Here is a 22,380-nt window from a genome sequence, read left to right on the forward strand (position 1 = left end):
TGGTAAAGAATCCGCTTGCAATGCAGGAGACCCACGTCCGATTCCTGGGTCAGGAAGATCCCCTGGAGAAGAGATAGGCTACCCACTCCAGCATTCTTGGGCTTCTCTTGTGGCTCAGCTGGTAAAGAATCCACCTGCAATGCGGGAGACCTGGGTTCGAACCCTGGGTTGGGAAGATCCCCTGGAGAAGGGAACGGCTATCCACTCCAGTATTCTGGCCTGGAGAATTCCATGGACTGTGTAGTCCGTGGGGTCTCAAAGAGTCGGACACGACTGAGCGACTTTCACTTCACTTCACTTCACTCTATAAACCCCATGGGGGGACCATATGTAAGGGGCCAACTCTCAACTAAAAGTATTCATTCCTTGACTGCCACCTTCACCTTCTGCTTCTCCGATCTTCCTGCCCTGCACCCCCATGCCAGGCACCAAGCTGACACAGGGGCCAAACTCACTCCACAGTGTGTGGTTCCCTCCCTGCCAAGGAGCCAGGATGACTCAGGGCGAGTGTGAACACGGGTGGGGTCAGGGGCTGTGGCTGCCGTTGTCACCGGCATGTGTGTGCCGAGGGGCAGTGACCCGGCCTTGCCGGATGATGGAGAGAGTGGAGAAACCCCATAAACCAACAGCCCCCCGGCAACTCGCGCTCCCTGCCCAGGGGCGCGTGTCTGAGAGCCAGCAACTCCTGCCTCTCCAAGCCCCAGCCTTGGATGGAATGAAAACAGCCTGGGAGGGAGCCCCCACGGGGATTTTCTCTTTTTTCTGTAAGGGACGGGCCAGGCTGCCATCACTGCTTCCTCTCTGCCAGCGCTGGGCTGTGTCGTCCTTAGCCGTCGCTGAGCGGGAGGCTGGCTTCCTGGCCGGATCTGCTCAGAATGTTCCAGGTCTCAGCGACACCAGTTCTGGGGCCCAGGGAGGTCCAAGTCTGGGGACTCGCAGACACTCAGCCAGTGTCTGTTCGTTCTCTCCTCGTCATCCAGGGGAAACACAGCAGGTCCTGATTGGAGGGACGGGACTCCTGGTCCCAGCGCCGTCCCTGGCTGGGCGTGACGTGAGGACGGTCAGACTCTCCAGGCCTCTCACCCCCATGCAGGAACCCCCGACGTGGGAAGGGAGGCGCAGCTCCGGTCTTCTGGACACCCACCTCACAGTGTCAGTCCTGAATGCGGGGCTTCCCAAACCTTCATACTGAGCCCTTCCTCTAAAGGAAAGGAGCACCAGGCCCCGACGCGGACTGGGTGGGCCTATTCTGCCCGCAGGCCGGAGGTCTCAGAGCCCATCCGGCCCACTCCCCTCGCCCTGGGTCAGGGGGGTGCCGAGAACCATCGGGAATCACCCCGTGTGACTCAAGCGAAGGGTTCAAACCGATCCACCTGCCTTTCTCCTGCTCTCAAGAGCATCTTTAAGGAAAAGAAAGAATGCTTGCTGCTATGGCTGGGGCTCAGGACACGGGAGACTTGCTGATCGCCAGTGACGAGGTGGACGTTTGCACAGGCCCCGCAGGCCACAGAAGGTTTGTAAACCACCACCCTCTCCCCCGTCCCCAGAGCTGGCCTGGGGTCGGCACCCTGACAAGTGGGATTTCGAGAGGAGCCCACCACAGGGTGTGCGGAAGTGAGCCATTCTGCAGGGACCTGGCTCACCACTTCTGTGGAGTGCTGCCTGGACCCCATTTGGTGCCTCTGTGGTGACGGGGAACTCACTCTGGGTCGGGGCCGCTCACTCCAGTCCCAGACGGGCTTGCCTGCAGGAGAGGACTCCCTTCCAGCAGAGCCAGAAACTGTCTTCCTCACTTCCTTTCTTCTTGCCTCTTACTTTGCACCTTGGGCCGCCCAGGATGGGCCAGCCCATCCCCTGCCCGCTACTCTGCGGGCGTCGAGACATGGAGCGGTGACCTCCCTGGGGACCGCCCTCTGCCCAGGGCCAGGCTCAGCCCCTCGCCACCGCAGCGGCTTCGTCCTGGAGGCATCTCAAGCCTTGTCACCTCCTGGGCAGGGACGTGTCCAAGGGGAACAGAAGATGCTCCCCGCCATGTGCGCTGTGGCCACCTCGGCACTCTTGGAGTCCGACAGATGGCGTCGGGGCTCCCGATTCAGAATGGGACTCTGCCCTTCGGGAGTGGGCTCTCAAAGCGGGCTCCTCCAACACCTCCCACCCCCCAGCACTCAGCCCCGACTTCACTCCTCGGACCAGCGCCGTGGCTGCTCCAGGCCCCGTTGGCGGCACGCAGCAGAGCGGTCCTGGTGATGGCTCCCAGCTGCCGCGCTTTGACCCTGATTGCTTATTTTTCCTTTCCCGTCTACCCCTATAACCGCGTTTGTATAGGTGGATGTCCCATCTTACAGGTAGAGAGGAGAGACTCAGCAGTTAAGAGCGTGGGGTGTGGACGACCAAATAGTTCATCCCAAGTGCTCACCACACCCCCACAAAGCCCTCCTCGAACCTCCAGATATCAGGGGCCAATCTCAGCCCATCACCTGCCCTGCTCGGGGGAGGAAGGACGGTGTAGCGGGAGCAGCCCCGGCTTCCCGCCCGAGACAGAGAGCTGGAGGTCCCCTTGGTGCCCCGCAGAACCGTCTCCCCAGCTCCTTCCTCAGCCTCATCTCCTGAGATGTGGGCCACCCCCAGGCCCCCGGCTGCCCAGGGCCCGGTCAGAGGCTTGCTTCTCCCACCACACTGGCCAGAGTGTGCAAGGGCTCCCAGAGCTCTGGCCAGCTGGGGTGGGAGGGAAGGGGCAGGGGCAGGCACCTTGCACGTTTTGAGCGGCAGCAAGCCCAGTCTTGCCCAAACACCAAGTTCCAGGTACAGATAAGGCAGCACCCGGGGTCTCCCTGCATTTGCCGCAGGCCGGCACCTGGGTCTGATGTCCGACCTTACAGGGGAGGGGACCAGGGCTGGCGGCAGGTGGAGCCCTGGCCCCTGGGCTGCAAGCCAGCATCTTGGTGCAGCGGTGGCCGGCCAAGTGAGCGGACAGTCATCGGTTCAAGCCCTGGCTTGACACTTACTGACCCCACGTGTCTGTCCGGGCAACCCCAGAGCCTCCGATCCCTGCCAGCTTCCTCCCCAGACGAGGTCCTAGAATCTGAAAAGTTTCCTCTGTCATAGTCCACATGGGTCTACTCCCCCTTCTCCTCACCGCCTGAGGTTTCCTATGTTTTAACCAAGAGGAGGCTTTTTCTAACAATGTACGCGATGCAGAAAGATGGATGAGGGAGTCTTGGGGGTGCTGACTGACCCCCACGCGGCTGGACCTTACGTGGTCCAGCACGAGGACACCCAGACTGCCACTGCATCCGCCGCGTCCCGTGGGCCAGGAAACCGCGAGATGAGCTCACCGTGGGCAGTTCGGGGCTACAAGCGAGTGGCCGGGCCCCGAAGCCCAGACGCGCGCCCCCTGCGGAGGTGGGCTCGGCGGGCGACCCGGGGCCCGTCTCGGGTACCTGTGGTGCACGTGGAGCTGCAGGGCTCGTGGGACGAGAGCTTCCACCGGTACATGTCCGCGGGGCTCACGCCTTGCTTGCGGGACTTGGGCCTGGTCCTGAAAGCAGGTGAAGCAGAGAAGGGAGTGAGTTCCGTGGAAGCACGTGTTGTCATCACTGCAGGGCGGGGGGGGGTTGTGTGTACCTGTCCTGAGCCCCTCCCCCGGGCGGAAGGCAGAGTCTCGCTGCCCTTCTGGGGGCCCCAGTGCCCACTGTCTAGAAGGAGCAGCCCCAGGGTGGCAGGGCTAGGATGGAGGGGAAGCTGGCATTTTCCATCTCAACAGCTGGCTGAGCACACGGCCCTGCAGCTGTAGGGGTCCCTTCGGGGGCTCTGGGGGGGTGGGTGAAGAACTTGGGGCTCCCTGCCATCATAGTTGCCCCTTCCACACCCACAGGCCTCTCACCGTCACCCCCCAGCTGAGGCAGGCCGAAACCTCCTCCCCCATCCCCAGGAAGGGACCTCAGAGGCACCAGGTGTGAGTAGAAGGCGCCAGAATCCTCTCCCGCGGCCTTCCCCAGCCGGGATTCTGACTGAATGGAGGACCCTGGCCACCGGGGCCTCCGGGGATCAAAGCAGGCCAGCCCGGGGGCAGACGGGGGAGGGGCCGCATCCCCTCCAGACGCCTCTGCCCAGGTCTGCGAGGCTGCTGAGCAAGGGAACGCTGGGCTGGGTCCCCGCCAGCGACGGGCTGGGATTCTTGGCCGGAACTCAGGCGGCCCGGCCAACTATTGTTAGGACTGTTTGCTTCTTTGAACCAGTCGGTGTGCCTGGCCCAACTGTGCCTGGCCCAACCGCAATGTGCCGGCTGGTTGTGGACTCAGCAGGGGCCGAGGGAGGTGGTGGAGGCATCTCCCCGAGCCCTGCATCTGCCCTGAGAGGCAGCCGCCCCCGGAGCCAGCCAGGGGTGCACCACCCAGCCCCGCTTCCCTTCCCGTCCAGAGGGGCTGACGGAAGACCACCTGAGGCTGAGACCCTTGCACGGGGCACACCCCCCGGTCCTTTCTTGGGACCTTCTGTCACCCTGGAGGTCGGGCTTAGAGGAGGGTTTGCAGGGCACACGTTCTAAAAGGACTGCCCTGGTGGTCCAGCGGTTAACACTTCGCCTTCCAGTGCCGAGGGAAGGGTTCGATCCCCAGTCGGGGAGCTAAGACTCCACATGCTTCATGGCCAAAATACCAAAAAAACATTAAAAACAGAACCAATATTGTAACAAATTCAGTAAAGACTTTTAAAAAGTGGTCCAGAGCAACAGCAACAACAACAACCAAAAAAACAACCTTTAAAAATAAACAAATAAATAAAAGGCTTTCCAGTCGATTCTGTGATAGAGACATCGGTTTGGATTTGACTGGGAGTTTACTGTTTGTCTTCCAACTTCTGGAATTTCACAAGAACAGCTCTTACACTGCACTTGTGGCCTTGAAGGCACGTCCTGCTCTGAGAACCAGGAAATAATCTACCCACGGACGGACATTAAGTCATGAATTCACTGATGTGGTTCCATGAGCCCAGGCAGGAGTGAAGGGAGGGAGTGGAAAGCCTACGGCAGCCCGTTGCTGGGTCACAGCCACTGAGACCCCTCTCCAGGGTGGCCTCACCCCCCGCCCCCGAGCCTGCCCTGGTCTTGCCACACGTACAGGGGGAATCGGAAGGTCCTCCCTCTGTCCTCCTGAAAAGTGAGCGGGCCCTTTCAGATGGGCCCCCCACCCACCTGAGACCAAGCGTCTCAGAACAAAGGGCCCACGGTGCCTCCTCGGGGAGGGAGAGCCGGATGCCCCGCACAACGCAGTGACCCCCACCCTCCAGTCAACAGCTTCCAATTCTCCCCAAGAACAAACAAGGACCCAGAGCTTCAGCCCCCGCCCCGCCACCCCACCCGTGGAGGAGCTGCACCATCTTTATCTAATTACACACTCCCGGGCCAGCAGGCAGCGTGACTCATGGTGGAGAGACAGCAAGCCGTTCAAAATAACCCTCCGGGTTTTCAGCACCAAAGGTCTTTCTGGAGGGGCTGCCCGCCCCAGTTCACACCAGCGCAGCGCAGGGGGGCCCTCCTGCTCGAAACACGTGTTTGCACAACAATGCGATGCCTAAAATGCTCTGCTCTCTGGGGAGAAAAGCACCCAGGAAATCACTGAACCAACAGCCCTCTGCTGCCTCCGTCTGGAGGGAAGCTAGCGCCCGCTGATTGCCAGGCTGGGCCGGGCACCGCACAGGGGCGCTCCAGGTCCCTCATCCGGAACTTTCCCTGGACAGCCTTGATGGTTCGTAACAGACTCGGAAAGAGCTTCGCTTCCCCGCCCCCACCCAGGCTGCGAGAGAGACCCCGGGTCTGCACCCCAGCTCTGGCATCTGGAGTCAGGCCTCCCCTGGTTGTTCGAGGCGGTTTCAAGAAGGTGAAAATAACCTTGCTCTCTGGACCACGCCTGGATTGCGCCCTCCCTGAGCAGACGCGACTTCCTGTGTTTGGACAACTTGCCGCATGGGGCTATTTTGGCCTGGCGGTTTCCCCTGCCGCCTCCTCAGCCCTTTATCTCCAAAGACCATCTTTGGTCTCCGCCAGTGGTGTCCTTTGAAGCCGCTGGAGGGGCAGCGGCCCCATCTCACCCTGTCTGGACTTTCTGAGCCTTGATGGCCATTGTATTGGTTCCTGCATCCCAGCCATTCCCCTTAGGGCCCAGAGGTGGGGGAGGGAACCGACGGGACAGAGGAGAGAGACTCTTTCAGATGTGACCCAGCCAGGGGATCCTGGGGCGCCTGAGCTGACGGCCTTGACAAGCCCCCCAACAAGCCCCTCACCTGGGGCCAGGGCACTGAGGTCCAGAGAGGGTCACCGATGTGTCCCAGTGCCGTGGGATTCAGGTGTGCGTGTGTGTGTGCGTGCGCGCGCGCGCGTGTAGGGGGGCAGAGCTAGGGTGGTGACCCGGATCTCCACTGCACTTCCCAAGCCTCCAGCTGCATTACACGGCAGCCTGTGGACCACCTCCGTAAACCCAGTCAGTCCGGGACAGAGCGTCGGAGAGCCGGCCATCTTCACACTTGGGGTCCCAGAGGGCCCCTCCCGCAGCCCTGGAGGCTGAGTGCATTCGTGACCAGTCCCTGGGTAGAATTCCATCCTCTGGACACCCCTGGGGCTGAGAAGAGCCCCCCAGGCTCAGAGAATAAGTAACTGGCCCCGGGTCACACAGGCAAGTGCAGCTGATCCTGAATCCCACTCTCAGACTCAGAGCCTGTCCCCCTCCAGCCGCTGTGTCCCACACCCCCCTGAGGCCCACTCCCTGCCAGCTTCTGGACCCAGGTGGGGCCAGCAGATGGCCTTGGCGGGCCTGGAGAGTAAGCACAGCCACAGGGGCTCCGGACCTCCCACTCTGTCCGCATTTGCAAAGTCTCCCCCTGAGAAGTGCCCGGATGTGCCGGGGAGTCTCACGGGGCCTCAGAAAAAGCATCTGGAGAATGGGGCCAGAGGGGCACCTCCTGTGGGCTCAGGGCCCAGCCCTGCTGCTCTTGTCCTCTGGGGGTGAGTCACCTCCAAACATGCCACCTTGAGAGTGAACCCCAAATATTCCATCAAACTCAGTTCCCTAAGGATGCCCACCTCTGCACCCCCAGCCCTGGCTAGGGTTCCGTTGGCTTGGTGCCTAAAGCCAAGGGGTTTAGGTGGGTCCAAAGAAAACAGGACGAAACAAAACCCAGTGGGCTTGTTCCGGCCTCCAGTCCCCGCCCACACTGGTGTCTGCTGAGCCCTCCTCTGTTTGTTTAAACAGCCTCACTGCCCTGCCAGCCTCTGGACAATAGGACAGTCGCCCTCGGCCAGAGGGCTTGTCACCAGGATTGTCCTCTTGTAGGGACAGTGACAGCAGCAGGCCTGGAGCCACCCTGCTCCCAGCTGTGGCCCCGATCCCGGGAGGCTCCTGGCCTCAGACTCCTCCAGGGCCAGATACAACCGTCCAGGGTCCCCAGCTGGCCCCAATCCCGGGAGGCTCCTGGCCTCAGACTCCTCCAGGGCCAGATATAACCGTCCAGGGGTCCCCAGCTGTGACCGTCCAGGCGTCCCCAGCTGTGACCGTCCAGGGGTCCCCAGCTGTGACCGTCCAGGCGTCCCCAGCTGGCCCCGATCCCGGGAGGCTCCTGGCCTCAGACTCCTCCAGGGCCAGATACAACCGTCCAGGGGTCCCCAGCTGTGACCGTCCAGGCGTCCCGTCCAGGGGTCCCCAGCTGTGGCCCCGATCCCGGGAGGCTCCTGGCCTCAGACTCCTCCAGGGCCAGATACAACCGTCCAGGGGTCCCCAGCTGGCCCCGATCCCGGGAGGCTCCTGGCCTCAGACTCCTCCAGGGCCAGATATAACCGTCCAGGCGTCCCCAGCTGTGACCGTCCAGGGGTCCTCAGCTGTGACCGTCCAGGCGTCCCCAGCTGTGACCGTCCAGGCGTCCCCAGCTGTGACCGTCCAGGGGTCCCGTCCAGGGGTCCCCAGCTGTGACCGTCCAGGGGTCCCCAGCTGTGACCGTCCAGGCGTCCCCAGCTGTGACCGTCCAGGCGTCCCCAGCTGTGACCGTCCAGGCGTCCCCAGCTGTGACCGTCCAGGCGTCCCATCCAGGGGTCCCCAGCTGGCCCCGATCCTGGGAGGCTCCTGGCCTCAGACTCCTCCAGGGCCAGATACAACCGTCCAGGCTTCCCCAGCTGTGACCGTCCAGGCGTCCCCAGCTGTGACCGTCCAGGAGTCCCCAGCTGTGACCGTCCAGGGGTCCCCAGGGCCAGATATAACCGTCCAGGGGTCCCCAGCTGTGACCGTCCAGGCGTCCCCAGCTGTGACCGTCCAGGGGTCCCCAGCTGTGACCGTCCAGGCGTCCCCAGCTGTGACCGTCCAGGGGTCCCCAGCTGTGACCGTCCAGGCGTCCCCAGCTGTGACCGTCCAGGGGTCCCCAGCTGTGACCGTCCAGGGGTCCGCAGTGTATCCTCGCCTCTGGACTCCCCCACGTCCCAAACCCAGAAGCAGCTCCAGCCCCCACAGCAGAAGGCCTTGTTCCCAGTGCCTGACTCGGGTCTGGCCCCTGGGTGCGGACCCCACTGGACCACCCCCCAGTCTCCGCTCTGGCCAGCAGGGAAGGTTGTCCTGAGACACTCCACCTTCAGGGAACGTCCACCTCGAGCCTGATGGCCATGTGTGCAATGACCATCCAGACGAAGAACCACAGGACCCCCAAGCCTCCAGGCTCTGAGCCCCAAAGGCGTCACTCACCTTCCTCTCTGAGCCCTACCAGTCCCTACAGACAGGGGCTGGGATGAGATCCTGCCTCTGTATGGGCGATGCTCAGCCCTGAGTGCGCAAAACTGTCCACCTCCCCACTTCCTGGCCCCACTGCTGAGCAGGAACGTTAACCTGCGGTCCTAACTTGTGGGAAAGACACTAAAACCCAGGCATCTGGCTCCCCGAGGGGCCAGGCTGGGGCCCTGGGCCGGGGCGGCCCCCTCCTCCTTACTTCTGCCCAGTGTCTCCCCTCCCCAACCATCCTTGGCCAGACAGGGCAGGGAAGGCCGCCTACCTGGCCTTCTGCGTCCGGTTCCCGGGCAAGGCGGGGAGGCTGGCGCTGGCGTTGGGGAAGGGGGCCTCGGAGGAGGTGTTGGCCACCCTGTCGCTGCTCAGCTCCAGGTAGGACCCGTTGAGCAGGTAAGCCCCAGCCCCTTCGCTCTCCTCGTAGTCCAGGTAGAGGCTCTCAGCCGGGGAGCCCCTTGGGGCACCCGGGGCGAAGATGCTGTTGACGGTCTCGTTGAGGGGGAGCTCCCTGGAGTCGGAGCCTGCGCCCAGGAGCTGATCGGAGATGGCGTTGGCCGACAGCAGCTCCTGGGAGGTGAAACGGGCGTCGGCCTCACGGTCGTCCGGGTCTCCCGTCAGAGCCGTCCGGGTGGCGTTACCGTCTATGGGGGAGACGAGTGCTCAACCTCCCGCGACCCCTCGTGTGGGGCAAGGGTTGCCCTGGTTGGGGGGGTGGGTAGTGCAGACCAGGCGGGTGGGGCTGCAGCAAAGACCTGATCCAGGAAGCACCCAGAGGCAGGTTTCCACCCAGTGAGAGGACACAGAGCGTCTAGCGGAGGCTCGCAAGCTGACCTAGACAAGTTCTCGCTGGGGAACCTGCCTGAGCTCAGCAGGGGCGTCGAATAGGGTCTCCCCAAATGCATGCCTGCCCCACAACCACAGAATGTGAGCTTCTGTGGAAGTGAGATCTTCACGGACTACAGAGCTCCAGAGTGGATTGCTACAGGTTTAGAGCGGGTACTAACTGCAATGTCCCCTGTCCTTAGAAGAACACGGGAGATGCCGGCTGAACACAGAATCTGCGTTTCTGTGGCTTTATGTCCCCAGCTTGCGGTCGGGACTAACAGCCTCCAGAGTGTTTTCTACCTGAGGACTCCGAGGGTCTCAGAAACACTCCCCCAAGTTAGCAAGCAGATTCTTCTCAAGCCTGGTCCACCCTCCACCCTTGGCTGGAGTGATGGTCGCGGCCAGCCTCCACAGCCCTCAGGAGCACAGCCCAGCTGCCAGCCTGGGGTTCGGGGACCCCAGCCCACCCCCCGTGTCTCCCCCTGCACCTCCTGCTGCTCCCCCTGGAGACCACCCCATGCAGGTCCCCTGCCTGCCCCATGCCCTCCCCTGGCTCACCCTTAACTCACTCCTGGGCCCTCAGTTCAGGGGTCACCCCCGCCAAGGGCTCGAGGTCCTCCCTGTACCCCTTAGCTGCCCATCACTCCCTTCCAGAGCTCTTGCCACACCTTGCTGCATTGTCTGTCTGTCTGTCTGTCTCCACCGAGTGATCAAGGGCACAGGCGATGGGGTCAGACCCTCTGGGATTTGCCCCCAGCAGATGCGGACGGCGTGACTTGGGCAAGACCCCTCCCTAGGGCTCAGTCCCCTCTTCCATCAAGTGGAGATAGCCTTACCCAACTCGAAGAAGGAGTGTGGAGAGGACAAACCTGCCCCGCCAGCCTGCATGTGACCGGCACCTCCGCCGCCCTCTTCTGCAGGCTGCGGGTTCTGAAGACCCTTCACCCGAGGGCCCTCTCCCTCGGAGCCCCACCCCGCCCCGCCCCTCCTCCTGGTTACCTCGGAAGCCCTTGCCCCTGGGGGGCCCCTCGCAGGCCCTGCCGCTGGCCTGCGCGCACACCTCGTTGGTCTCCTGGCCTCTGCTCAGACCCAGCTCGATCCCTGGGCCCCGGTGGCCAAACAGGCGGTTGTCCAGGCCCAGCCGCTCCGAGGAGGCCTGGGCGAAGAGGGAGGCGTTGTGCTGCAGGAAGTCCGCCAGCCCGGCCCCGTCCAGCTCCTGGCTCTCGGCGCTGTCGGAGGCGGGATCCGAGAAGCTGTAGTAGATGGGCTGGAGGCGGTGGGTGTGCGGCGGCTGCAGCAGCGTGTACTCGAAGGTGATGGAGGGGCTCTTGCCATTCTGGTTCCACACCTGGCGGGGGAGGAGAAGAAGTGGGACCCTGGCCCCTCCTCCCCGCCCCAGCCCCTTCCCCAGCAGCCCGGAGCGGCTGCTCATCCCGCCGCCCATGAGCCCCCTGAGGACAGGAGACTCGTCCTGGAGCTGCGGGAGGGTTCCCTGCCACAGGCGCACAGCTGAGTCCTTCCCGGGGACTCTCCCTTGCCTGGAGGATGCTGCCTCGCCCGCCCAAGGCTACACTTAGCCCCATGGGCAGCCCATGTCCAAGGACGAATGAACACAGCCCAGGACCAGCGGACAAAGCCCAGGCACAGGCAGTCAAGGGCGCGCGGGTAGCAGAGAGTGTTTGAAAGGTAATAAAGCCAGTTAAAACCCAGCCTGCCTTTTACCATCACCACGTGCCGGCGGTCCTAAGCAATAAGACTGGACTGTCCCCACCATCTGACCCCTGGCCGAGCGGGGAAGGGCCAAGGCTCAGGCCCCTGAGGACCACCCAGCATCACAGCTGGTGGGGGATGTGCTGAGGCTTCCGTTGAGACCGTATCACCGCGCCCGTGTCTCCCCTGCTGGTCCAGCTCCTGCCCCCAACCCCGAGGGCTCGCCTAGTCTAAGTCAGCTGGTGTCAGAAGCCCCAGGAAGTGAGCTCTCCGATGGGAGTTTAGAGTGGGATTCCCCGCCAGCAGGGGTGATTCCCTGGCGGTGCACAGACCCAAGATCCCCCCTGCATGGCGTGCTGGGGAGGATACGAGAGGAAAGAAATGTGCTTTGGGTGCCATGTCTCAAGTGTTAGGAGTTGGCTGGGGTTGCGGGGGCCTGGAGAAAAGATAAGGGTCTATGGAGAATGACAGTGAAAGGCTAGGGTGACGTCACCACCTAACCTGCAACCTAAGGCCGAGCCAGAGGGCCTCCTTGGTACGTGTCCCCCAGCAGGACTAGAGAGTGTACCGCAGGCCAGAGAACCAGGCTGGCCTCTCCACCTCACAAAGAGCACAACCGGGGGATGACCTGGAGCCTGGGGATCTGAGCGAATCTGCTTGAAAATTTTGAAATCTCCGATTCCCCTGAATCTTGGGGCCTGGAAAGTGGTAGCTCCCCTCTGTGACAGCCAGCCCCTGGCCCTCGCCGGAAGATTGTACAGAGATCTCTGCCTTAAAAACCCCGCCAGCCTCCCTCAGGGCCATGTCCACCTCCTCCCTGGACCACCCAGCTGGGGGCTTGCATTTAGACCCCTTTTCACCTGCTCAGGGCAGCCATGGGGCTGCTCAGGGGAGAAGGGGCAATCTGTGACGGGCCTGCAGGACCAGCCGCCGGGGGCAGCAGAAGCTGAGGCTGTGTGATGTAGGGGGAGTCTCCCAGGGGAGCCCTCATTCAGGATGAGGGAGGAACCACACTGGCAAGAACGCTGGGAGGAGGTGAGCCCGACAATGAGGGAACGATCCGCGCTGGGACCATTGCAGCAGAGGACGAAAGAGTGAGCCGCCAGGCGACTATTTTCCGTAGGATCGCCGGGAGGACATGCCGTCCGCTGCAGTGAAAGGAAGTGTGATGGCGGAGAGCCAGGAGCGTCACTCAGACGGGCACCTGGAGGGCTGGGGCTGGGTGTCTTCACGGGCCAGGGCTGGTGGCAAGAGGTGCTGTCTGCTCTCCAGGATAGTCAGAACAAGGGGGCTCAAGTACTGTGATGAGCAAGAAGGTTGACACCATAGCCAGGGACACATCTGAACACAGCTGACAGAACAAAGAATTCGCTGGGGACAGACGCGTGGGCCCAGAAAGGTGCTCCTCCATCCGAAGGACCAGAAGAGATCAAGGGTGGATGTGCACGAGGCAGACGGCAGCTGCCACATAAACGTACCCGTCCCTGCTCTATTTCCTGGACCACTTTTTAGACCGAGAATCCACTGAAGGATGGAACAGCCAAGTCCCCAGGAAGAAAGCTCCCCAAGTTCTTCCCCCCAAAAGCCCACAGCTATTTAAGTGGTGAACTGCTCATGGAGAAACAGGTAGACACCGTGCAACCTGGGTCCACGTGGTCCTTGTTGACCAGGGACCCAAAGTATCATTATTACCTCCCGTTACTGTGAGAACACGTGGGTGACCGGTAATGGCCCCAACATGAGCCTGGTCTGATCCAGAGTCCGTCCACTGGATCCAAGGCTCACCCAGCCCCCAAATGCATAATTGGGAGTTGGCAGAACGCTCATGTTGGCTCCTGGACCTGGGAGGGAACAGCTATGCCACAGTGGGGAAGCCTGTGGACCTGAGTCCCAACCTCATCCAAGAGGGTAAAGCAGAAACCACTTTGCATCCTTGGGGAAGACACAGAGATCGGTGCTGCTCAAAGACCTCAAGGATGCGCGGGTGCTGACCCCATCATAGCCCCGATTTAATTCAACAGTTTGACCCCAGCAGAAGCAAGACAGATCCAGGAGGGTGACGGTGAACTGCCACAAACTCAGCCCAGCAGTGGCCTCAACTGCAGCTCTGGAGCCGACGTGGCATCTTCTCTAGAGCAGATTAACGCGGCCTCTAGCTGACCGTATGTGGCCATCTGTCTGGCACATTCTTGTCTGCCCCTTCGAGAAGGAGGAGCAGAAGAGATCTGTTCCACATGTTTGTGGCTCTGCCCCAGGGCCACCCTGACTCACCCACTCCCTGTCACAACACAGGAAAAAGGGGTCTGAACCATCCCACACTACATGACCTTGGTCCTCTAGGTTGACAACATCATGTTTATCAGATGAGTGGGAAGGGGCACTGGCGGCTTTGGTAAAACAGGTGCTCCAGATGCTCGGAGATTAACCCCTAGGAAGACTGGCCCCAAGTTAGTGAAAAGTCTCCGGGTCCAGTTGTCAAGGGCAGGAAAGGGCCTCTTCTTGAAAATAAAGGGAAAATGATCACATCTCATGCTTCCCCATCATGAAGAACTTTGGACCCAACACATTCCACATCTGGGAATACAGGTCCAACCCATACCCTGGGGATTTGCTTTGAGTGGGATCCTGAGGGGAAAGGGCTCTGCAGGAGGTCCAGGTTATGGTGCACACATCCTGCCTCCTGGGCCATAGTACCCGGCAGCCCTTGCAGGAACAGAGGAGTCTGTGGTGGAGAAAAATAGACTGCAGAGTTTCTGCCAACCTTAGCTGAGAAAGTGATAACGTAGACCCTAGCATTCTAGAGAAAGGCCATACCACCTAAAATAAATAGATGTTCTTTGGGAAAAGCTCCTGGTAGGCTACTAGGCCCTTTGACCACAGGACATCAAGTGACCAGAGCTGAGCAACATAACGTGAGGCCCCTCAACTGCATTAAGTTCCGGGCTTGGGAGGGCCCAGCATCAGTCCAGGGCTAGAGGGACAGAAAGCTGGCCAGCAAGTGACCCAACCGCCATCATCCTTGACTGTGGCACCAGCACCCTCTCTTAGCTCACGGCTATGGCCGCGTGGGGTACCCTTCTGATGAAGTCAGAGAGGAGGAAAATGGCCAAACTTGACTCAGAATCAGGTCAGCTTGGTCTGGGGGTGCACGCTGAAAATGAGCTTAGCTCTGCTCTGGAGTGACTCTGAAGAGTTGCTGTGAAAGAGAACCCTCCCAGGGAGCTTCAGGCAGCGCGTGTCAGGTGGTCATCCAGCTTGTAAGGGAGGCAGGGTGGCCCTAAGCAAGGATAAATGCTGACTCATGGACAGTGCAGTTGGCTCGGCTGGTTGGTCAGGCGTCTGGATGGAAAAGATTTTAAGATCGGGGAGGAGGTGGTCTGGAGAAGGCGCGTGTGGGTGGATTCGGGGAAGAGGGTCCCTGGTTCATCTGTTGATGCCCTCGGGGAGCCCCCGCCCCAGGAGGGCCCGAAACAACCGGGCAAGAGGTAGAATGGGTTTGCCAGCTGACATGGGCCAGCCTCCGGCATCGGTCAGGGAGGTGGGCTCTGTTCCCACCATATCCCTCGGTGTCCACGAAGGCCGGCAGGCCTCCAAGAGCCTCAGAACTACCTCTTAACATCCCCTGATCTCAGTGACAATTCCTCTACATTTCCAGAGCCAGGGCACCAGGTGGCAGTGACCTTCCTTCCTGGACAGGAGCCCTGGGGAGAGTCCTGGCAAGCTGGGCCTAACAGGCTGCGCTCTCCCGCCCTCTGCTCGTGGCGCCGCCCCCACCCCCAGGAGCCATGAGCATCCTGGGGGCAGCATCAGGGGGCTGGCCATGACAAGCTCCGCCATGTCCTCGGCACTGAGGACCTGGCAGGAGCACCACAGGGTCCATGGGGTCGGGAGTAGGGAACTCCATGGGGGGTCAAACCCCCAACTGTGGAGTGGGGTGTGGTCCTGCACCCCAGCACCCCAACCAGCCTTCTGTCCTCATCCCCCCACGCAGTTCCCGGGGGCTCCTCCTATGTGCACTCCCCGGAGGAGCTGACCTAGAAGGGGAGAAGGAGGCGGCAGGGAGGGGAGGACCACACAGGTGAGAGGGTGAGCGAGCAGGCGCTTGGTGAGCAAGCGAACGGGCCAATGAATTCATGAGTCACTGGGAGGCCAGTGAAGGAACTCAAATCTGAGTGAGGGCTGGGATGAGGGCGTGAATCAGTGAGTGATCGGGAGAGCGGAGGAACCACCCCAAGTGCGTGGGGTCGCCGGCCCGGGAGTGCCCGCCTGCGGCAGCCCACGCACCATGACGTTCAGGCCCTGGTTGGTGGGCCCCTGCGCCACGATGTACTCGATGCCCGTCTCATACACGTCCATGGGCCGCCGGTACTTGACAATGGTGCCGGCGATGTTGAAGTTCTTGGGGCTGTCCACCTTGAAGTTGCCATTGAAGAAGAAGTAGCCGGCTTCATCTGCAAGAGCTGAAAGGGCACAGCTGCCCAGTCACGTGTGCCGGGGAGAGGGGGCGCGCGGAGGGGGCTGACGGGCCAGGAGGAGCGGGGCCCCACGCTCAGGATCTCTGGTCAGCCTGGCCCTGTGACCCTCCCCAAACCCCCAAAGCCGGGAACCTCCACGTGGTGTGGGAGTGGCAGGCTCCGTCTGCCACAGCATGTGGCCCTGGCCAGGGAGATGTGAGTCCTTATTCCTGCCAGCCTAAAATAAACACGGGCTTGTCTAGACGACCCAAGGATGGCTGGCCCAGGGCCCGCTTGGTCCTGCCGTTCTGGTGGCCCCGGAAGGGGTCAGAGGTGCAGGGCAATGAGGAGCGTCAGGACCACGTGGCCAGGTCTAGACACAGGCTGGACTGCAGGTGTCACCCAGGCTGGGGCCAGGCCACCCAGCCTGGCTCTGCTACAGATCCCCTGTGAGCTGGGGGGACTCGCCACCCTCAGCTTCCTGCCCTGACGGAGGCGGGGACCGCAGGGCGCCTCCAGGGCCCACGCAGAGCGACACTGTGGCCCTGTCCCAGCGTCCCCCACAGGCCCTACCACACCACCCCCAGCTGACCGGCCCGGTGCTCTTGCTGGGAGCGTGACACTCTGCCAGGCTGGGGGACCCGGCTGCCCATTTGCCCAATCAGCCCCTTCTCCCAGGCAGGACTCCCAGTCAGCCTCTCTCTGAGGCAAGGTGTGGTGGACACTTGGAACCGAGGAGCTCGGAAGGACATCTGATCCTGGAACTGGAACCCCCCTACCCAACACCCCTGGCAACAGGCTGGAACGTCTGCCCAGAGCTGGGCGGCTGGTCCTCCCCAGGGGCCTCGGGGCTGGCGGGGTTGGAGGGCTCCACCTCGGGGACAGCATCTCTTCCAGAGGGTGTCCTTACAGCCTGTTCCAGGAACTGGCCTGAAGGCGGGGAAAAGCTTAGCTTCCAAAGCTCCTGATGCAACATGCGCGGCGGAGCCCAGCAGTTAATTTATTATCAGACAGACGCAGCGAGCAGCCTCCGCCCGCTGGAAGAGCACCCTCTGTGCAGCAACGTCAAAAATAACGGGGATGGGAGCATGGGCCGGGCGCGGGGACACGCGGGGCCGGGCTCGCGCAAGGGGTTAAATCCCCGGCCCGCGTCCAAAACCTGCTTCCTGACAGTAATGACCTTCCTTCCTGCGGCTTCCCCGGCGCTCCCGGCTGCCCTCGGTATTTGCACGCGTCTGTTTCAAGAACGATGTCTTTGCAGCCAGCTCTGGGAACACGGTGTTTCCTGGCCTCGCCGCCCTCCCCTCAGGCCACAGAGCCACTGGCCTGGCAGAGGCCGGGCTCCCGCTCCAGTCCGGAGCTGGGGCCTGGAGCCTGCAGACCCGCCGGGTCAGCGGCTGGCACTCAGGGGCCCAGGCACTGGGGCTGACAGCCTGTGAGGGTTCAACCCGGGGACCTTCAGCAAACACCCCACCCCCATGCCAGCACCCCCCAGGAAGGGTGGCTGCACCCCGCCAGCCCTGGCCCCCCGAGAAGATGTCTCGAGAGGCAGGGCGGTGAGTCAGGCTTCGGGGACAGCTTGCCTGCCTGGGTCCCTGACCTGTCTGGCAGAGATCAGCTCCCAGTTGTCAGTACCTGTCCTCCTCGGCCAGAAAGGGCTCCCCAGGGGTACAGACAAGGTGCATGGCCCCACCAACTTCCAGCCACACAGGGAGCCCTTCCAGACATCGTCACCAAGGTGGGCCTCACTGCCTCGGCCACCACGCAACTTACTCCAGAATCCTCAAGTCAGACACCCCCAACGGAATCCGGCTTCCCACCAGAATGTCCAGGGACCAGAACATCAACTCCGGGCCCCAGATGGGAGCTTGCATCCCAGCCCTGCTTCTTGTCACCCTTGGCTTCTGACTGGCCACACTTCCTCTTGCTCTGCCTCAGCCTCCTCACCCCAGAGTCTCAGTCCTCAGACGCTGGGGCGGGGGGCGAGGGTCAGAGATGCTGCCTCCAGCACCTCCAGTTTTCTCCCGTGCCTGGCCCCCCGGGGGTGGGGTGCTCGCTACCTGAGCCCCGGCCGCCTCTGGTGTCAAGGGGCCCTGAGTGCGAGGTCTTCCACACCCGGGGATGAGGTCAGCCTCCCGATGACCCCCCCCCGCCGGCAAGCACAGACCCAGGCGGAGTTCTGGCTTCCGGGGCCATCCCCTCCTGCAAGGTCAAGTGCCCCTGTCCACCCCTCACCCACACATTTCACCGGTGTAAAACCGCGAGGCCTGCGCACCGCCAGGCCCCATGTACACACCCAGCACATCCGCAGACTTCTTCCGCTCCACGATCTGGATGTCTCGGGCGCCAGCCGGGATGTGGGTCACCAGAGAGTAACCTGGGGGAGGGGACAGCAGTGAGCGGCGCCCCTCGATCGGGAAGGCAGCCCTGGGTGGCGGTCACCACCCTCTTGTGCTCCTGGTGGGCGAGAGGCAGTGTCTCAGGGCAGCCCCGTATCCACCCAAGAGCTGCACCCAGGCCCCCAAGGGGTGAGTGCAAGGCGTTGCGGGAACCACCCGTGCAGCTGGAGAGCTGACTGGCCACCCTGGCATGGCCTGAGTGGTACTGGAATCCAAGACACTTTTCTATCAGGGCCGGGGGTGATGCTCCCTAGTACCTGCCCCGTTCCTCCCGAGGGATGCCACAGGCCATGGGAATCATAGATCGGCCAGAGTCAAACATCCTCGGTCCTGCTCTGCCGCTAGCACCAAGGTGGCCCTGGGCAAGCTGCTGGAGCCTCGGGCCTCCGTGTTCTCATCCACACACAGGGATGACGGCCCCCAGGCTCGGTGATGGAGGAGATTCTGGGTAGCTCAGAGCCTGGCCCTGAGGACGCTCTCACTATTATTATTGTAAAAATACCCACACTGTCATAACATCGCATTGATTTTACAGGCTTGCTACATTACAAATGTAGGTGAGGAGGTATGTGGCCCCGGCTCGGGGCCTGTCATCAAAGGCCCCAGCAGGTAGGGAGGCAGCCACGGAGATTCCCACAGAGCCGCCGACAAAGGGCCCAAGGGTCTTGTGGGCAGGGGTCTGAGGAAGGGACGGTGCCGCCAGAAAGTGGTAGAGGGTTCGCTGGGGAGATTTTTTAAGCCTTAAGAATGAAAAGGCCTTCCAGGAGAAGATGGTGAGAAGATTCTAGAATAAGGTTTGCTGGGGCCAACCCTCAGGTCACCCAAGGAACGTGTGGGCCCACCTGGCAGATGAGACACTTCTAGAGGCTGCTCCCCTTTGCAGGTACCTGAAGATCCTGAGCTTGTCCTTCCAGCCAGCAGGGTGCCCCTAAACACTTAACCACCGGCTTTCTTGGTGGGAGGGCAGGTACTGTGACCTGCAGTACTGGCCTATTTCCGGGGTGCAAACACTTCCTGTCACAGTGGCCGATTTCAAGCTGCCAACTGGCGTCGCTGGGAGCAGGGTTGGGAAAAGGGACACAGTCGTCTACCTGCTGCCCTAGGATTTCCAGCTGACAGACACGATAATACCAGAGGTAAAACGATTAGGAAGTAAGGACTGTGCCTGGTGTTGCTCAGTAGCCCAGTCGTGTCTGACTCTTTGCGACCCCATGGACTGTAGCACGCCAGGCTTCCCTGTCCTTCACCATCTCCCGGAGTTTGCTTAAATTCATGTCCATTGAGTCAATGACACCATATCCAACGATCTCAACCTCTGCTCCCCCCTTCTCCCCAACCCTCAATCTTTCCCAGCATCAGGGTCTTTTTCCAATGAGTTGGCTTTTTGCATCAGGAGGCCAAAGTATTAGAGCTTCAGCTTCAGCATCAGTCCTTCCAATGAATACTTAGGGTTGATTTTCTTTAGGATTAAATGGTTGAATTTGCTTAAATATCACTTATTTAAATGAAGGTTTGTTCACAGTTGCTCAGTTGTGTCTGACTCTTTGCAACCCCGTGGACTGCAGCACACCAGGCTTCCCTGTCCATCACCAACTCCCAGAGTTTATTCAAACTCACGTCCGTTGAGTCGGTGATGCCATCCAGCCATCTCATCCTCTGTCATCCCCTTCTCCTCCTGCCTTCAATCTTTCCCAGAATCAGGGTCTTTTCCAATGAGTCAGCTCTTCGCATGAGGTGGCCAAAGGATTGGAGTTTCAGCTTCAACATCAGTCCTTCCAATAAATATTCAGGACTGATCTCCTTTAGGATGGACTGGTTGGATCTCCTTGCAGTCCAAGGGACTCTCAAGAGTCTTCTCCAACACCACAGTTCAAAAGCATCAATTCTGTGGCGCTCAGCTTTGTCTATAGTCCAACTCTCACATCCATACATGACTACTGGAAAAACCATAGCCTTGACTAGATAGACCTTTGTTGGCAAAGTAATGTTTCTGCTTTTTAATATGCTGTCTAGTTTGGTCATAACTTTCCTTCCAAGGAGTAAGTGTCTTTTAATTTCATGCCTGCAGTCACCATCTGCAGTGATTTTGGAGCCCAAAAAAATAAAGTCTGCCACTGTTTCCACTGTTTCTCCATCTATTTGCCATGAAGTGATGGGACCAGATGCCATGATCTTCATTTACATATACTTATTTTTAAATTAGCAACCAGCTCACGAGATTCTTCACTGTGGTTACCATGCACACATCTACCAGGGGACCATGTGGGTCAGTGTTTAGGACCTCAGACCTGGGAACAAGCTGTCTGGGTTCAGACCCAACTCTGCCTCTTTTGGCTGTGTGACCTTAACCTAGTTTCTTAACCTCTCTGTTTCCACATCTGTGACATGACAACAGTGGCAGGCCCTGCCCAGAGGAGACGCCGTGAGGGGGGAGCCAGTTAACCTTGCTGCACGTGGCTCTGTGCACAGAAGGTACTTGGTAGAATTGGGTGGGACTGGTCCTGTGTCAGCCCCCAGGCCCCCAAGCTGAGAACTCCGTGCAGGCACAGACCTACTATACCCTGTAGCTCCTGGCGCACAGGTGGTACTTAGAGATGCACTGCCTGAATGCTGCCTCTGCCGTGTCCACACCCCGGGACCTGGCAGAAGGTCCTACAGGCGGGTTTGTGCAACGAAGGGAGGAAGCACAGGATGTCTTTGCCCATGCTGCGTCCAAAGTGAGCCCTGCGAAGAAAGTGGCCTCTGCCCACTGTACTTGTCAAGCGTTATTCAGATCCCTGTCCAGCTGGGCCTCCGCTGAGACACTGCTCCTTTTCTTACTCTGACCCTCCTCAGTCAGCGTGTTCATCCTTGGGTCCCACATCCAAGCTCTAACACTAACTCTGAAATTATCCATCTGCTCCGCCTCCAGGAGAGGCGAGGTCCCAACAGTCAGGTCCTCAGGGGCTCTCCAGGGGTTGGTTCCAGTCCAGACATGACTGGCCTCCGTGGGGGACTTCAAGCAGACAATTTCCACCCTGTGCCTCAGTTTCCTCATCTGCTAAATGGGTTTCAAGCTGCCCTGCCTCTTCCAGTCCAGAGGCTGTGATAACTCAGTTTAATCCCACAGCATTAACCGAGATCCAAGAATGCTTCCAGTTTAACCCCGAGTATTGTAAGTGACATCCCTCCAAAAGAGTCAGGTCCCAGCACATGCACGGACCCCCCCTGTCGGCCCAGCCCCCTGCCCCCAGAGCCGGACGCTCCTGTGAGGCCGCGGACAAGCCGCGGCCCGGAAAAGAGAGGGGCTGGCTCTGTGCTGGGTCGGCCGGGGCCGGTGGGACCCAGTGCATCCCTTCAGCCCTGGAGACTTGGGTCTGAGAGCTCAGGCCCCAGAATCCACGTGCCCAGGCCCCATCCTCACGTCAGCGATGAGGACCGAACGCGTGCCTCAGTTTCCCGTTACGAGTGGTGCTAATGCCTCCCCATGGGCTGTGCTGAGTTGGAGGTGGTCCCCCAGCCCCGTGTGCCCCGGGGCACCTGGGATCCAGGGGTGCGAACGCAGAACTGCTCTTAGTCCTGTGGCCAAGGGGGTCCTTCCAGAGCTGCTGGGCCAGCCCCGCTGGGCCTGGGCGGAGGATCGGGGGGGCCCAGAAGGGGAAGGACCCTGCACGGTCACTCAGTTGACGGAGGCAGGATGCCCCAGGTCCTGGAGCTGGGGCGCCGGGGGCTCTTACCCAGGTGGGCATTCCCTTTGCGGTAGTTGCCCGTCACGTGGGTGCAGCTGCTCCCGTCGCCCTGGCAGACGCCGCACTTGTCCAGCGTGTGGGTGGAGAAGAGCACCCCGTCACAGCCGATGGGCTGCAGGAAGGGAGGCGGAGAGGCTGCTGGGAGGGCGCTGAGGCCAGACCCCGGGGCCGCCACCACCTGGGGGTACAGGGTGGGCGGCAGGCGCGAGGGGACCGGTGGGTGCTTGTGCTACAGTGTTGAACAACCTCACATTTTCCAGACACGCAGACCCCTCGCAGGTCGGCGCGCTTGCAGGACGTGCCGTCGCGGGCGGGCACCATGAGCTGCCGGTGGCCGTCCACGGTGGTGCAGTGCAGGTCACATGGCTTGCTGGAGATGTGCACGTAGTCGTCTGCGGGGAGACGGGGTCTCAGGGCGCTGGGGAGCCGGCGTCGGGGACGTCTCCCGCCCCCCGACGGAGATGGCCCTCTGTCCGTGGCACAGATGGGGACCCTGAGACCTGGACAGTGG

General features: G+C 61.1%; 1 protein-coding gene across 1 annotated transcript in view; it reads right to left on the reverse strand.

Annotated features, from left to right (window-relative positions):
* The window catches only part of ADAMTSL2 (ADAMTS like 2), a 35,522-nt gene that overhangs the window by 7,453 nt on the left and 5,689 nt on the right, over positions 1-22,380 (reverse strand). Inside the window, exons 6-12 of the mRNA XM_081587517.1 lie at positions 22,116-22,261; positions 21,858-21,981; positions 18,039-18,119; positions 15,573-15,748; positions 10,578-10,926; positions 9,022-9,394; positions 3,441-3,538 (exon numbers count right to left, since the gene is read on the reverse strand). Coding sequence (XP_081443643.1) covers positions 3,441-3,538; positions 9,022-9,394; positions 10,578-10,926; positions 15,573-15,748; positions 18,039-18,119; positions 21,858-21,981; positions 22,116-22,261 — 1,347 coding nt within the window. The remainder of the gene's footprint in view (positions 1-3,440; positions 3,539-9,021; positions 9,395-10,577; positions 10,927-15,572; positions 15,749-18,038; positions 18,120-21,857; positions 21,982-22,115; positions 22,262-22,380) is intronic.

This window comes from Giraffa tippelskirchi, chromosome 4 (genome assembly GCF_054371585.1).
Source record: "Giraffa tippelskirchi isolate mGirTip1 chromosome 4, T2T-mGirTip1v1.2.pri, whole genome shotgun sequence".
In the NCBI taxonomy this organism is placed as follows: domain Eukaryota; kingdom Metazoa; phylum Chordata; class Mammalia; order Artiodactyla; family Giraffidae; genus Giraffa; species Giraffa tippelskirchi.